This window comes from Armigeres subalbatus, chromosome 1 (assembly GCF_024139115.2).
Source record: "Armigeres subalbatus isolate Guangzhou_Male chromosome 1, GZ_Asu_2, whole genome shotgun sequence".
NCBI classification, from domain to species: domain Eukaryota; kingdom Metazoa; phylum Arthropoda; class Insecta; order Diptera; family Culicidae; genus Armigeres; species Armigeres subalbatus.
The window spans coordinates 159,332,715-159,346,420 of record NC_085139.1 but is presented as its reverse complement, the minus strand read 5'-3'; the positions used below and the strand labels follow the sequence as shown (position 1 = coordinate 159,346,420).

The window sequence follows — 13,706 nt, the reverse complement described above, 5'->3', positions numbered from 1 at the left end:
GCTCACTTTAGCCATACCTCCACGTTGACTGCTTGTTGGGATAGGTATTTGTTCCATAAAGGCTACCCTTGTTTGAACTGGTGAAGGCGCGAAAAAGATAAAATAAGTGAGAAAACAAGCAAATCAACTTATCGCGGGTCGAACAGTGAGGGACAAATAGTTATCTCTTATCAGGCCTTTTTTTTCTTTCTCGCAGAATGATTTTTCGGTGAAAATCTGCGCGAGTGAGCATCATCATGATTATTGACAGTGATAGCTGGGAAGCATACACACATATATACGAGAGTTGAATCAACTAGACTGTGTCTAGTCTGTTGGTATAATTAAAAAAACAAACCAGTGAACTATCGCGTATGGACCGTATTATTTATTTATTACCCAAGCAGCACACTTGTCATAAACGAGTTGCTGTCACTTATATACGATCAAATCCAGTCATATATAAGTTTTTGCAACCAAATTGGTCTAAATTGTGCTACTCGGGTACCAGACTAAAGCCGGAGTGGCCTGTGCTGCACATAAAAGTCTTCTCCATTCAGCTCGGTCCATGGCTGCACTTCGCCAACCAGGCAGTCTGCGGAGGGTCCGCAAATCGTCCTCCACCTGATCGATCCACCTTGCCCGCTGTGCACCTCGCCTTCGTTTCCATCGGATCGTTGTCGAGAATCATTTAAACCGGATTACTGTCTGACATTCTGGATACGTGCCCGGCCCACCGCAGTCTTCCGATTTTCGTGGTGTGAACGATAGATGGTTCTCCCAACAGCTGATGCAACTCGTGGTTCATTCGCCTTCTCCACGTACCGTCCGCCATCTGCACCCCACAATAGATGGTACGCAACACTTTCCTTTCGAAAACTCCCAGTGCGCGTTGGTCCTCCACGATCATCGTCCAGGTCTCGTGTCCGTAGAGAACTACCAGTCTAATAAGCGTTTTGTAGAAAGTTAGTTTGGTACGGCGGCGAACTCTATTCGATCGGAGCGTCTTGCGGAGTCCAAAGTACGTGTATGGACCGTATTCAACTCTATTTGTGGTTGTATCAACAATAAACATTTTTATTGTTGCAGAATCCGTATCGTTGATTCTAATACATTTTTCTGCTTGCAGCAATTGAAAAAAAAAACATGCAAATTCCATTAAATTTCCTATGGAGTTTCCGAACAGTTTTCCGCGAAGACTCTGAAGAATTTTCCGTGAAAACTCCGGAATATCTCGTAAAAACTCCAAAGATTTTCCCATGGAAATTATTAAACAGCAATTCCAAAAAACTTTCCGATGATATTCTGAACATTCTCCTGTAGAAATTTGGATTAATTTCTTGTAGAAATTCTGAAGATTTTTCAACTTATAATTTTCCTTGCGAGTTCTAAAGGGTTTCCCTTGAAAATTCTAAAGAATTCTCGAAACTTTTAGTTTCTTTGAGCTTGAGCTTGATTGACTGCTCGTAGTTGCTACTCCATTATGACCAGATCAGCTGTTCTTGCACAGGGAACCAACAGATGTTTGCTTGGGACTAGCTCACATCTTCAATGTACAAGTACTGGTGATCTCATTTGTTAGGTCATACTGGCGCCCGCCACGTCAGAATGCAAGTCAATGTAGGGAAGGGGAGGAAATGATGATGCAATCACTCGCACACTGCAAGCCGAATATACCTCTGCACTTGCCACGAGTTCATGCGAAATTTGTTGGAATTTTTGGGTTAGGTTCGGTTTTGGGTTAGGTCCGTCTTGGTTAACGAGCTGCCAAAGTGCTAGATAGGAGAAAGCAACTGATTGAATTTCTAATTGGATGTTTGGAAACGCGCTTTATAGTTCATTTCCAATTCTAGCATATTACTGTTAGAATATTCAAGTTGAAGGTATAGGAATTGAGATGGAAACGGTATGGAAGTCCATTTCCAGTTCTAGCGATCGCTAGAACATGAGAAATATAGAGAAAGGTACAAAGTAGGGGAATGGAACGGCCTCCTGCGTATGAGGCAGAAGCAGTAGCCATATGACTACCAAGCCCGTTAGAATTCTCGAAACTTTTAGTTCCCTTGAAAAATTCGAAAATGAATATTTTGGAAAAACTTTTTGTGGGAAAGTACCTCAGACTTTTCCCGTAAAATTCTAAAGATTCTTCCGTTATTGTCTTAATGCCTAAAAAATATGTTTAAAAAAATGCAAAAAAGACTTGAAAAAATATGATTGTAATAAAAAATTGCCACGCCGATTCACGCCGCCGGCTAAAATGGCTTTCGGCGTGACGCCGAAAACGCCACCGCCGCCGGCCAAAATTTTGACAAACGCCGCCGCCAACGATTTTTGGACCGGCGCACACCTCTAACGGTATGGTTACCCGAGCAAAGCTTGAAAGCAAAACGATAACTTGTTTTGATGTTGTGAAATCGCCGATTATGATTATGATTAGATTTGTTATCTGTTTTATAGTTTTAACGGTTAAAATAATAAAACGTATAGCAAAAAAATCTTACTGTGACATCAAATCTAAAACTATTCTTTCTGTCGATTAGAGCCAATCAAAAACTGATATTGGTTTCCGATAACAAAATAAGTACACAGTTTGATGTCATATCATACCTACAATTGAGAAACCAACAGCAAAATGAGATCAAAATATGCAATCAATTATGATGATTCTATGTTTTCAGACTTTGCTCGGGTAACTTCTTCTTCTTCTTCTTATTGGCATTACATCCCCACACTGGGACAGAGCCGCCTCGCAGCTTAGTGTTCATTAAGCACTTCAACAGTTATTAACTGCGAGGTTTCTAAGCCAGGTTACCATTTTTGCATTCGTATATCATGAGGCGAGCACGATGATACTTTTATGCCCATGGAAGTCGAGTCAATTTCCAATCCGAAAATAGTCTAGACCGGCACCGGGAATCGAACCCAGCCACCCTCAGCATGGTCTTGCTTTGTAGTCGCGCGTCTTACCGCACGGCTAAGGAGGGCCCGGGTAACACGCCAACCAATGAAGCGTAGTGCAAATTCTTTTGGTGCGATCTAACTGGTTTGAAAAGGGAACTTCATAACAGCAATCAATCCCAATAAAGATCGCTCAACGGATCTTCTCAGTAAGTAGGAATCTTACGTTCCGCTTCCTTGACTGGGCATCAAGCTCCCACTCATGTCTGGCTACTGCAACTGGGTCGCAGAAGGTCAACACCACGTGTCCTTGTTAAAGTTCTGGTGGTCTCTCAAAAACGACATGATTACGTCCGTGATGTCCGTAACCATATCGATCTTTTGATGCTCACCCCTCGCTTCATGATTATAACTCAAACTCTTTATGTGCGTTTTTCTCGTCCATCTTCGATTATGTCTACCCTGCTCATCCACTATCATGATGATCATGTATCATCATGGCCCTTTTCCCAAAAAGCACAATATGTTTCACTACTGCAAACTTCACTGGAATACAATTGCAACAATGTTACAAATAACTACAGCGAATAAAAAGTAAATCAGAAGTATAAACTGGATTCGATTTATGGATCTTGTGTTTGATAGTTCTCCGCTCTATCACTCAGCATTAAAATCTACAGTTTCTTATTCGCGTTTCCTTTTGCGTATTAGCACAGACAACCAGACATAACACATTGAACATTCACTCATAAAATTCATCGTCATTCAAACACTAACGACATCTGTTGATTTCAGTTAGTTGGGCAAATCACGAACCAGATGGCGGTAGTGAGCAAACGTCAAACTAGAGCAAATCCGATGCGCGCGCCACGAGTGATCGATTGGCCAACTAATGATTATTTGAATTGAACAGTAAATCAGTGAACGATAGAAATTTGACAAGTGTTACATCTGTTTGTCTGTGGTATTAGCATCGTCACTGAAATTGATCAGAACGTTATACGATGTTAAACTGAACATGAAGATTTTCACTTTGTTACAGTTTTGTGGTTGTTTATTATGTTTAAATGCCAAACTCGTCTTGTATAATTGATAATAAATTATAGGCTTTTTTGGCATCGACATGTAACTTTTGTGTGTTACGATGTATTATCATGTCACTTAGGTTAGTACCAATTGTCATTAGAACGGCTGAGAAAGTCACGGCATCAGAAAACGATATTACAGAAAAATAACAGGAGTCAAATGTCGCTGGTTATGGACTTTTTATTTTATTCTGAAATCGATGATACTTTTACATAAATTCCGACAAACAATGTGGTCCTTCAAGTGGAATTACAGAATCCATTATATCGGGGATTTCGATTGTTTATGAGTACCGATCATCAGTTAAATGTCTTCTGCATTCATGTAGAACCCAAATGTATGGTACATAAATTCGAAATGATGCGTGCAATATGCTACTGAAACGTTCTTTTCCTCAAGCGGATACAGTTTACACCGACATAATGAGGTGATTCCTAATTTTCCAATGTATTCATGTTCGTAGAAGTGCTGAGAATCACATTTCTTCGAACCCTTCCGACCTACTGTAGACGTGTCGCACTCATCTTTATATTCATCGCCAGTAATCGCATCAATTTAACCTTTTACCAACGTTTCATTCTGCTGTCACTCAATCGCGTTCCTATCCTCTAACTCGTCCTTTTTTCTTCCCCACACCCACCCTCTCCAGGCATCATTGTTCCGGATCTTCCAGCGTGTCTTCCAAGCACCCAAGGATGCTCATCACGAGGAGCTGCGCCGGTTCGGTGTTTATATCGTTCGACAGTTTACCGCACTGGCACCGAATAATCCGAAAATCTACGCCGAACTGCTGTTCTACAAATCGATTAAGGAAGCAAACGGAATCGAAATGGGCTACGAGGATGTCTACGGGAACAGCGTGTAAGTTCTTCTCGTCGCCGTTGGTTGGTTTCAGTTATAAGCAGAAACTTTTCTGACGTGCTTTTCTACGGTCGCAACGCGTCGCACACTGGGAGAGAAACGGCTTTAATTTCTGCAAAATATCTCATCATGACTTGTACAGAGTTCAAATTTGGTTCAAACATAAAATGCAAACATGGCATGAGTTTCATTGCGTGATTAAAAAAATTGACGATTCAAAGATTTTCCCAATGTTGTAGAAGTTTATTCCATCGGCACGCTTCCTCCCAATGTACGACGTCAGTATCAGAGCGAGTTGTTCGCCACGAGCAGCGAGCGGTGTATAAATGATGTTTTTTCTGCTTTTCCGACGCTCGTCGCCGGTGCTTTCTTTCCGGTTTTATTTTTATTTTCTCCTCCCCCTCACAGCGGTACCGGCGGAGGTGTGAAAGGTGCATGGAACGAGGAACAGGAGGAAGAGCTACGACGACTGTTCATGGAAAATCAAGAAAATCCCGAAAGCGATCAAGGTAAGAGAGGAGTTTTTTTTGTTCATTTTCAAATTGCATGCAACGCGGAAATGGAAACGGGATCAAGGAAATTATATAAAAAAAATCTTATCTGTCTGTGAGTTTTGTGCATTTTTTCTCATGTTGCGTAAATTGAATTGAGGTGGATGCTATCCGTAACGTTCTACATGACATGGATTGTATGTATTGTTATAAGATGGATGGCATGAGTTTCACTTAATCTTTTGACTCTTTTACGTTTGAGCTATGTTTCTGTCATGATGCTAATAATGAAGACGAATTAATTCACATTGTACGAATACCATTCTAAACAGTGAAGTATAAGCCTAAGTAAAGGTTTTCTGAATTTCAAAGCAGCATATTTTAATCACGTGAATTTGATATTTACTCTTTGGCATATAAAGAAGCTGTTATTCAACATAAAATTACTGCCGGCTCTCCTATTTGACATGTGCAATAGAATTGTCCCGAAGAAACAAGAAGGTACCGATTGTGTCACCCAAATTCCTCTAACAAAGAATTACTATCTAGTGGAACGTTTAACAATACTGTACAGAAAAACAAAAAGAACATTTAATACAAAACATGTTAAAGCAGGAAACATGAGCCCGGGCGCTCAGCAACATCCATCACTGTCACAGAAATAAGTTCCTGTTTTGGCCAAGGCGAATTCAGCGTAGACCCTGACAGACGTTACAGATTGTAACTCAACTGCGTACGCCTGATGTATGTTTGCTGTTAATGAGATTTTCGTTTTTCAATTTATTTACACTGTGCTGAATCCTGCCCCTGGCGGTTCAACATTATAATGTTCACAGCGTTGTGATGAAACGTTCCTTATTGCGTTTGGAGATGACCGCTTTCAAATTAGGATATCATGAGCGTTTATCCATGATTGATGTTTATTTGTATTGCGGTGCGAAATAGAAGGGCAGCTTATTCTGCAGATAAGGACTGTTTGCTTGCTTCTGTAAAGATGTTTACGATTCATCTAGTGGTAGATGGACACCTATACCGCCAAAACCATAAGTCCAGAAAATCTGAAACATTACCGGAAATGTTTGATTCGGGCATTTAAGGACAATCCTTACAGAATCCAAAACTAAAATCGCGTTTTCAAGGCACACCACTCTATGCGAAAACAACGCACAACTGTCTTTTTTATTGTTTCACGCAAGCCGACGCAGCAAAGCTAGAGTGATAAAAATAACAGTTGTGTATTGCTTTCGAATTGATTGGTGTGCCTAGAGATGTCGCAAATTAATCGATTACTGCGATTAATCGATGAACCGTCGTGATAATCGACTAATTTCAATCGATTACTTCCCAACGATTAATCGATTCAATAACAGACAAGAATCGAGTGTAATCGATTAGTTACTAATCGAATCATCGGGATTTTATGACAACTCTAAGATGTCGATTAATCGATTCATCGTTGTGATAATCGATTAATTTTGAATCGATTACTACTCAACGATGAATCAATTCAATAATCGTTAAGAATCGAGAGTAATCGATTAGTTACTATTCGATTAATCGAGATTTTACGACATCTCTAGGTGTGCCCTTGTAATCGCAAGTATTTTTAAAATTAGATTCTGGGATGCTTGTCCTTAACCTTATCCGAGTTGCTACAATTCGACAGAAAATCCTATCCTATAGACCAACGCAAAATGAACTCCCCTGAGAAATTATGACGTTTGAGCGGGTCGTAAATGAACGCAAAATGCTTATTTATGCTCATCCAATTTTCTTGGAACAAGTTGTATTCGACAGGGAACTTTACCTAATTTTGCCAAAATCACGCCTACAATGCTTGTAACCGGTGGTTTCATGTCGGTATTTGCTGGCTCCACCGCAAGTAATATTTTCCTTCTATCAAGCCCACTGTGTGTCTCACGTGTTTTGAACCGGTAATGGATGCCACCTTACCAGTGAGAAACGTGAATACCTCTTTAAACACTATCACCACCAACACGAACGGGTTTACTCGACCCTGTGACAAGCGTGGTGTCATCATCATCAATAGACATAGACCGCTGTCATCATTGACGAATTTCGCGCCAACCCTTCTATGGGGCTGGCAGCACCATCTCAGAATCGAATGAAACTTGCTGGGCATAAAGATATGGTATTTCTAAGCCACTCTGCATACTTAATTTTTCAAAAATTGTCAAGAGTAACATTTGAAAAGGGTCTAATTTTTTCTCATCGATTTTTAAAAAATCGATATAATTCTAAAATGACAAGACCTACAAAAAAGTGTTGTATGGCGGACTGTCGTGAAATTCCCTGAAGATTTTTGGAAAAATATCCAAAAATTAAAAAAACGATTTCTTCACTGAAAAAAATTAGTTTTAAAAATTAAAATCGATATTACAAAAAAACCTCATCTCAGAAATCGATGAAATTTTTTATGCAGATAGGTATTTCAATTATCTAACTTTTCTGGGAATAATGTTCCTGTGACATATTTAAGGAAAAAAAGTTTTTCTAACAAAAACTTTTTCCATGTCCATATTGAGTGAAAATTTATCAGCGTGTTTTATGCATACAGCGCCAAATATAGGTTCAGCAGCCTATCATAAACCAACGACACATTTTGGACGTATAAAAATTTGTTTAGGAAGCAATTTAGCATAATCTAACATATTTGTGGACCAACATTTGAAAAGGGTTTACATTTTCTTTGACTTTTTGTATCGAAGTAGTTTAAAAACAATTGAGTTTACAAAAAAAACAAATAATTGCTTTGAAAACGGGCTAATGTTGCCGAAACGAAATTGAAGTGATATTTAATTGTAATACAGGTCGGACTCGATTATCCGGAGTATCGATTTTATTTTCACTCCGGATAATCGAATCCTCCGGATAATCGAATCACCACAAAAAAATCAAATTTGCAATTAAATGACAAAAAACTTATGTTTTATTTTATTTGCAGTTGTGTAGTCAGAGCTTATTTAAGAAAAAACATTGATTAATCCACCTAGCGGCATCGGTGACTTTCTGGTGTAATATGGAAAAATAGTATTCTTGCCAAAACTTTTGAGTCTATAGTCCGATTCAGTCTTGATGCATTGCAACTTGATGGTTGAGAATAGGTGCCAATAAAATAGCTAGACTATTTAAGTTTTTTGTACAAAAAATAGTATGTTTGAATTTATTTCTTTTGAGTCCATTGTCCGATAAATGAACTTATCAATACAAAACGATATGCTTCAATAGAAAACAGGATTTCCATTAAATGCAACCAGTTGGAAGCAAATAAAGATAAGGATAAGTACCGCAAAATTGGTTACATTTTTTGCACTCAAAAACACAGACATCACCTCAATTCGCCGACCATAGACGGCACAAAAAGCAGAGTCCAAAAGCCAACCGCACTGAACAGCGACGGCCGAAACGAGAATCTTGCGGACAAGAAAAGAGATGGCTGCCAAAATGATCCGATACCCTATTTTAACGTTCATAACCCAAAGTTTCAATATAACTGACAAATTGGTAGAGAATTTCCGAGTCGATTGATATATAAATCTCAAAAATCCATCGGAAGGTAAAGGCGCTATTAAAGCTCAAAATCTTACATGATTTCGTGACGGTCTCGAATTTGGAAATTTTCATTTGTCACCCTGTATCCGAGTCTTCCCCTTAGACGTAGTTCACGTCAAAATATTCCAACTCAGATGAAGACCAAAAATGTCTTCAAATTGTTCGAGTAAATTTACAAATTAATGAGTATTTTTTTTGCTAAACCAATTTTAATCTTTACATTCATTGATTTATTTTCTCGGTGAACGAAACGCTCTTTTATGTTTCAGATTTTACAGTCAAATTTACAATAGTCCATCAAACATCACAATTTTGTAAATCTGGTCATTTGTGTGTAACATTGATATAAGAAATCTAGGAAAATATACGCCCTTTTCAAATGTCGGTCCACATTAATGTTAGAAATTGCTTCCTAAACAAATTTTTATACGTCAAAAATGTGTCGTTGGTTGATGATAGGCTGCTGAATCTATTTTTTTTTCCAAGTTCGTTTATTTGGTAGGCTCAGGCGTGTATAACACTTTACGGAGCCATATTTCTTTGTGATATATACAATCAATATCATTTCAGTAAGAGAGGGATAGAAGCCAGCGTACTCGTGGTGACACGAGGTTAGTTTACAATGTTTAAGGATGGACGGGGCTTAGGATTTGGGATCAGGAGATTTCAGCTTCTCATCCGGGCATTTGGCGTCAGGGACGATGTGGCGTGTCGTCGTGCTCGAGGAATGGTTCGACTGAGAGCATCTTCCGGATGGCCAGAGCTACGGAGCTCTACGGAACAGAAAGGCAGAGACTTAAAAAAAAACTTTGAAGAAAGAGAAAAAAATAACAAAATATTAGATTTTGATGTCAGAAGAACAAAGAAAACCATAAATGGCCTGCATATAGACAACATCACGATCTCCCAAAACTCCTCGAACTTCCCTGAAGGGTTGTTTACCTCGGGCCACAAGGGTATCCAATAATTGCTCTCTGGAGGCGTCATTTTCCGAGCAGAACCAAACTACGTGATCGATGTCATCATAACCGGCACCGCACCTACATAAGTTGCTATCGACAAGGTTTATTCTGTACAAATGTGCGTATAGTGAATAGTGATTGGACATAAGTCTCGACATCACGCGAATGAAGCCTCGACTTAAGTCCTCACCTCTGAACCACGCTCGCCCAGAAACTTTTGGAACTATGGAAAATAGCCACCGTCCAAGTTCGTTGTGTGTCCAATTTCTTTGCCAACTTTGAAGAGTACTCTGACGGACTAATGGGAAAAACTCGTTGCTCGAGAATTGTCTATCATAAACCTCACCCTCCTGTGCGCCCACCTTTGCCAGTGAGTCTGCCTTCTCATTGCCGTAGATTGAGCAGTGAGAAGGGACCCAAACAAAGGTAATCTTGAATGATCTTTCGACCAAAACACGCATCTGCTCTCTTATGTTTGTAAGAAAGTAAGATGCGTGCTTAACAGGTTTCATCGACCGGAGTGCCTCGATAGAACTAAGACTATCCGAGAAGATGAAATAATGGTCTACGGGCTGATTTGAAATTGTCCCCAAAGCGAAGTTAATTGCTGCCAGCTCAGCAACATAAACCGAACACGGTTCCTGAAGTTTTCGGAAGGTGGTTGAAGCTACATTGAAAACACCGAAGCCAGTGGATCCGTTAATGCGAGAGCCATCAGTGAAATATCTGTTGTTGCAATCGACATGTTCATATTTTTCAGAAAAAATGGAGGGAATAGAAAGATTTCGAAGATGATCTGGTATTCCTTGAATAGCATGTTTCATGGACAGATCGTATTCAATTGAGAAACTGTCATTGGTGAAGTCAACTCGAGGGGAGTATAACATGGAAGGCAAAGATCTGACGATATGTAATTGAGATAAACTCTTAGGAATCTTGACCGATAAACCAGTTCAAGCATATTATCGAAGTTATCTAAGACAAGTGTGTTACTTGTTCCACATTTGATGAGTATTCTAAGTGAGAGCTCCCAGTAACGGTGCTTTAAAGGAGTGACTCCAGCAAGCACCTCCAGGCTCATGTTATGCGTTGAATGCATGCAGCCAAGGGCAATACGCAAACAACGATATTGAATTCGTTCCAATTTGATCAGATGGCAATCAGCTGCTGAGAGGAAGCAGAAAGAGCCGTACTCTAAAACAGAGAGAATAGTCGTTCTATAGAGTTTGATGAGGTCTTCCGGGTGAGCACCCCACCATGTTCCGGAGATAGAACGTAGAAAATGGATCCTTTTCCGGCATTTCTCTATCAAATACTCAATATGAAGTCTCCAGGTGCATTTAGAATCAAAAACGACCCCAAGGTATTTAGAAGATAAAGATTGGTTGATGTCATCATTCAACAGCTTTAGTTTCAGTTGAGCAGGATACCGCTTCTTAGTAAACACAACCAACTGAGTTTTTTGCGGTGAAAACTCGATCCCCAAATGTCTGGCCCAAACAGTCAGATTATCTAGGGTACTTTGCAATGGTCCTTGCAATACATCTGCACATGGACCTCTTAGAGAGACCACGGCATCATCTGCAAGTTGTCTGAGCGTGCATTGTCCTTCCAAACAATTGTCAATATCTTTAATATAGAAATTATAAAGCAAGGGACTTAAACATGAACCTTGGGGAAGGCCCATGTAACTAGGTCTGGAAGTTGTCAGAGTGCCGAGTTTGAAGTTCATTTGTTTTTCTGACAACAAATTGTACAAGAAATTATTTAAAATAACGGGTAATCCATTACTGTGCAGATTGTCTGACAGTACTTCTATGGAAACTGAATCAAAAGCGCCCTTAATATCCAAGAAAACTGAAGCCAATTGCTCCTTGTGCGCAAAGGCCAGCTGTATATCTGAAGAGAGCAACGCTAGACAATCGTTTGTTCCTTTACCTTTTCGAAATCCAAACTGAGTATTTGAGAGTAATGCATTTTGTTCGACCCAATGGTCGACTCTTGAAAGGATCATTTTCTCCAATAATTTTCTCATGCATGATAGCATGGCAATCGGTCGGTATGAATTATGATTAGACGCTGGTTTCCCAGGCTTTTGAATAGCTATTACTTTGACCTGTCGCCATTCAGGTGGCACAATGTTGTACTCCATGAAACAGTTGTACAGGTCAAGTAATCGTCTTTTTGCGATATCTGGGAGGTTTTAAGAAGATTGAATTTGATGTTATCGCATCCCGGAGCAGAGTTATTCGATGAAAGAAGAGACATAGAAAGTTCCAGCATTGAGAATGGTCCACCCAAAGAACCGGAACCAGTAGCTGATTCTCGAAATAGCGGTTCTTCTGGTACGGCATCTGGACAGACTTTTTTTTTGCAAAGTTGAAAATCTATCGTTTGGAGTATTCTTCCTTTCGTTGGTGGAAATGCGGATCCGCATGTTGTGGGCGGTTTTCTAAAGTGTTGCCATTGAGGTTTTTCGTAATAGTCCCTCGACAAAACGTCGCCGGTAGCTACGTTTTTTTGCCTTGAGAAGATTTTTGAGTTTTCTTTCGAGCCTCAAATACTCTTCAAAAAGCTCGGACCTTCCGTGTTTACGGAAGGCCTTGAAGGCATCAGATTTCTCGGAATACAACTTAGTACATTCATCATCCCATCCAGGAGTGGCTGGTCTTCTGATGACAGATGTACTTGGAACGCGTCGTTTCTGAGCTTCTAGTGCGCTTTTTTGAATCAACTCAATAAGGAATCGATATTCATCCAAAGGTGGAAGAGTATCAGTTGAGTCAATACCAATTTTTACCGCCGATGCAAATTTTTGCCAGTCAATGTTCTTCGTGAGATCGAAAGGAACATTAACTGGCTCAGATTGTTGATAGCCACTCTTAATTGTGGTGACTATCGGCATATGGTCACTACCATGGGGATCTTGAATTACCTTCCACGTGCAATCTAATGATAGTGAATTAGAACATAAAGAAAGATCAATACGGCTTTGTTGACCATTTGGTCCTATTCGAGTTACTTCACCAGTGTTCAAAATATTCAAATTGAAATCGTCACACAAATCATAGAAAATAGGCGCTCTATAATCGTCATACGTTTCGCCCCATCCAATACCATGTGCGTTCATATCACCCAATATCAATACTGGAGATGATAGGAGGGAGACTGCGCTTCACAAATGTCGACGATTAATAGAGGCATTTGGAGGAATGTACACTGAAGCTATGCAAAGATCTTTATTCTTCACATTTACTTGGCATGCGACGATTTCTAAGCCGGGAACAGTCGGAATGGGAATTCTGTAGAAGGAGTAGCATTTTTTGATCCCCAAAAGAACGCCACCATAATGATCATCCCGATCTTGGCGAATAATATTAAAATCGTGGAAGTTGATTTCATCTTCAGAAGAAAGCCATGTTTCACAGAGCGCAAATATATCGCAATCGGAATTGCGAATCAAAAACTTGAACACGTCTAATTTATTTTTCAGACTGTGACAGTTCCACTGCAGCACAGTGATTGTATCTTGTATGGCCGTATTATCCATCGAAAGATACAATTCCTGCAAGAAGGGGCCATGAAACAGTCAATTGCTTCAGATAACTTTCAACTGTTGGAATAAAGAGGTCAATGATTGGCCTCAATGAATTCGGAATATTGAACAAATTCAAAAACGGTCCACAAGGTCCTTAAAGGAGATCAATCCTCGCGTGGACGGAATTCTTTTCTAGTAGTGCGAATTTGTTTTTTTCTTTCGTTGATTCTCCTAGCCGGATGTTTCTTCGAAACATCGGATTTAGGCAATGGCGGGAATGCCTTACTGCAACTAGGATCAAAAGAAGCAGTAGGGACA

General features: G+C 39.8%; 1 protein-coding gene across 3 annotated transcripts in view; it reads left to right on the top strand.

The window, feature by feature from the left end:
• The window catches only part of LOC134205421 (protein timeless homolog), a 269,302-nt gene that overhangs the window by 238,867 nt on the left and 16,729 nt on the right, over window positions 1-13,706 (top strand). For all 3 annotated transcript variants that reach the window (XM_062680651.1, XM_062680650.1, XM_062680649.1), the window contains exons 12-13: window positions 4,613-4,824; window positions 5,233-5,333. In XM_062680651.1, the coding sequence (XP_062536635.1) occupies window positions 4,613-4,824; window positions 5,233-5,333 (313 nt within the window). The remainder of the gene's footprint in view (window positions 1-4,612; window positions 4,825-5,232; window positions 5,334-13,706) is intronic.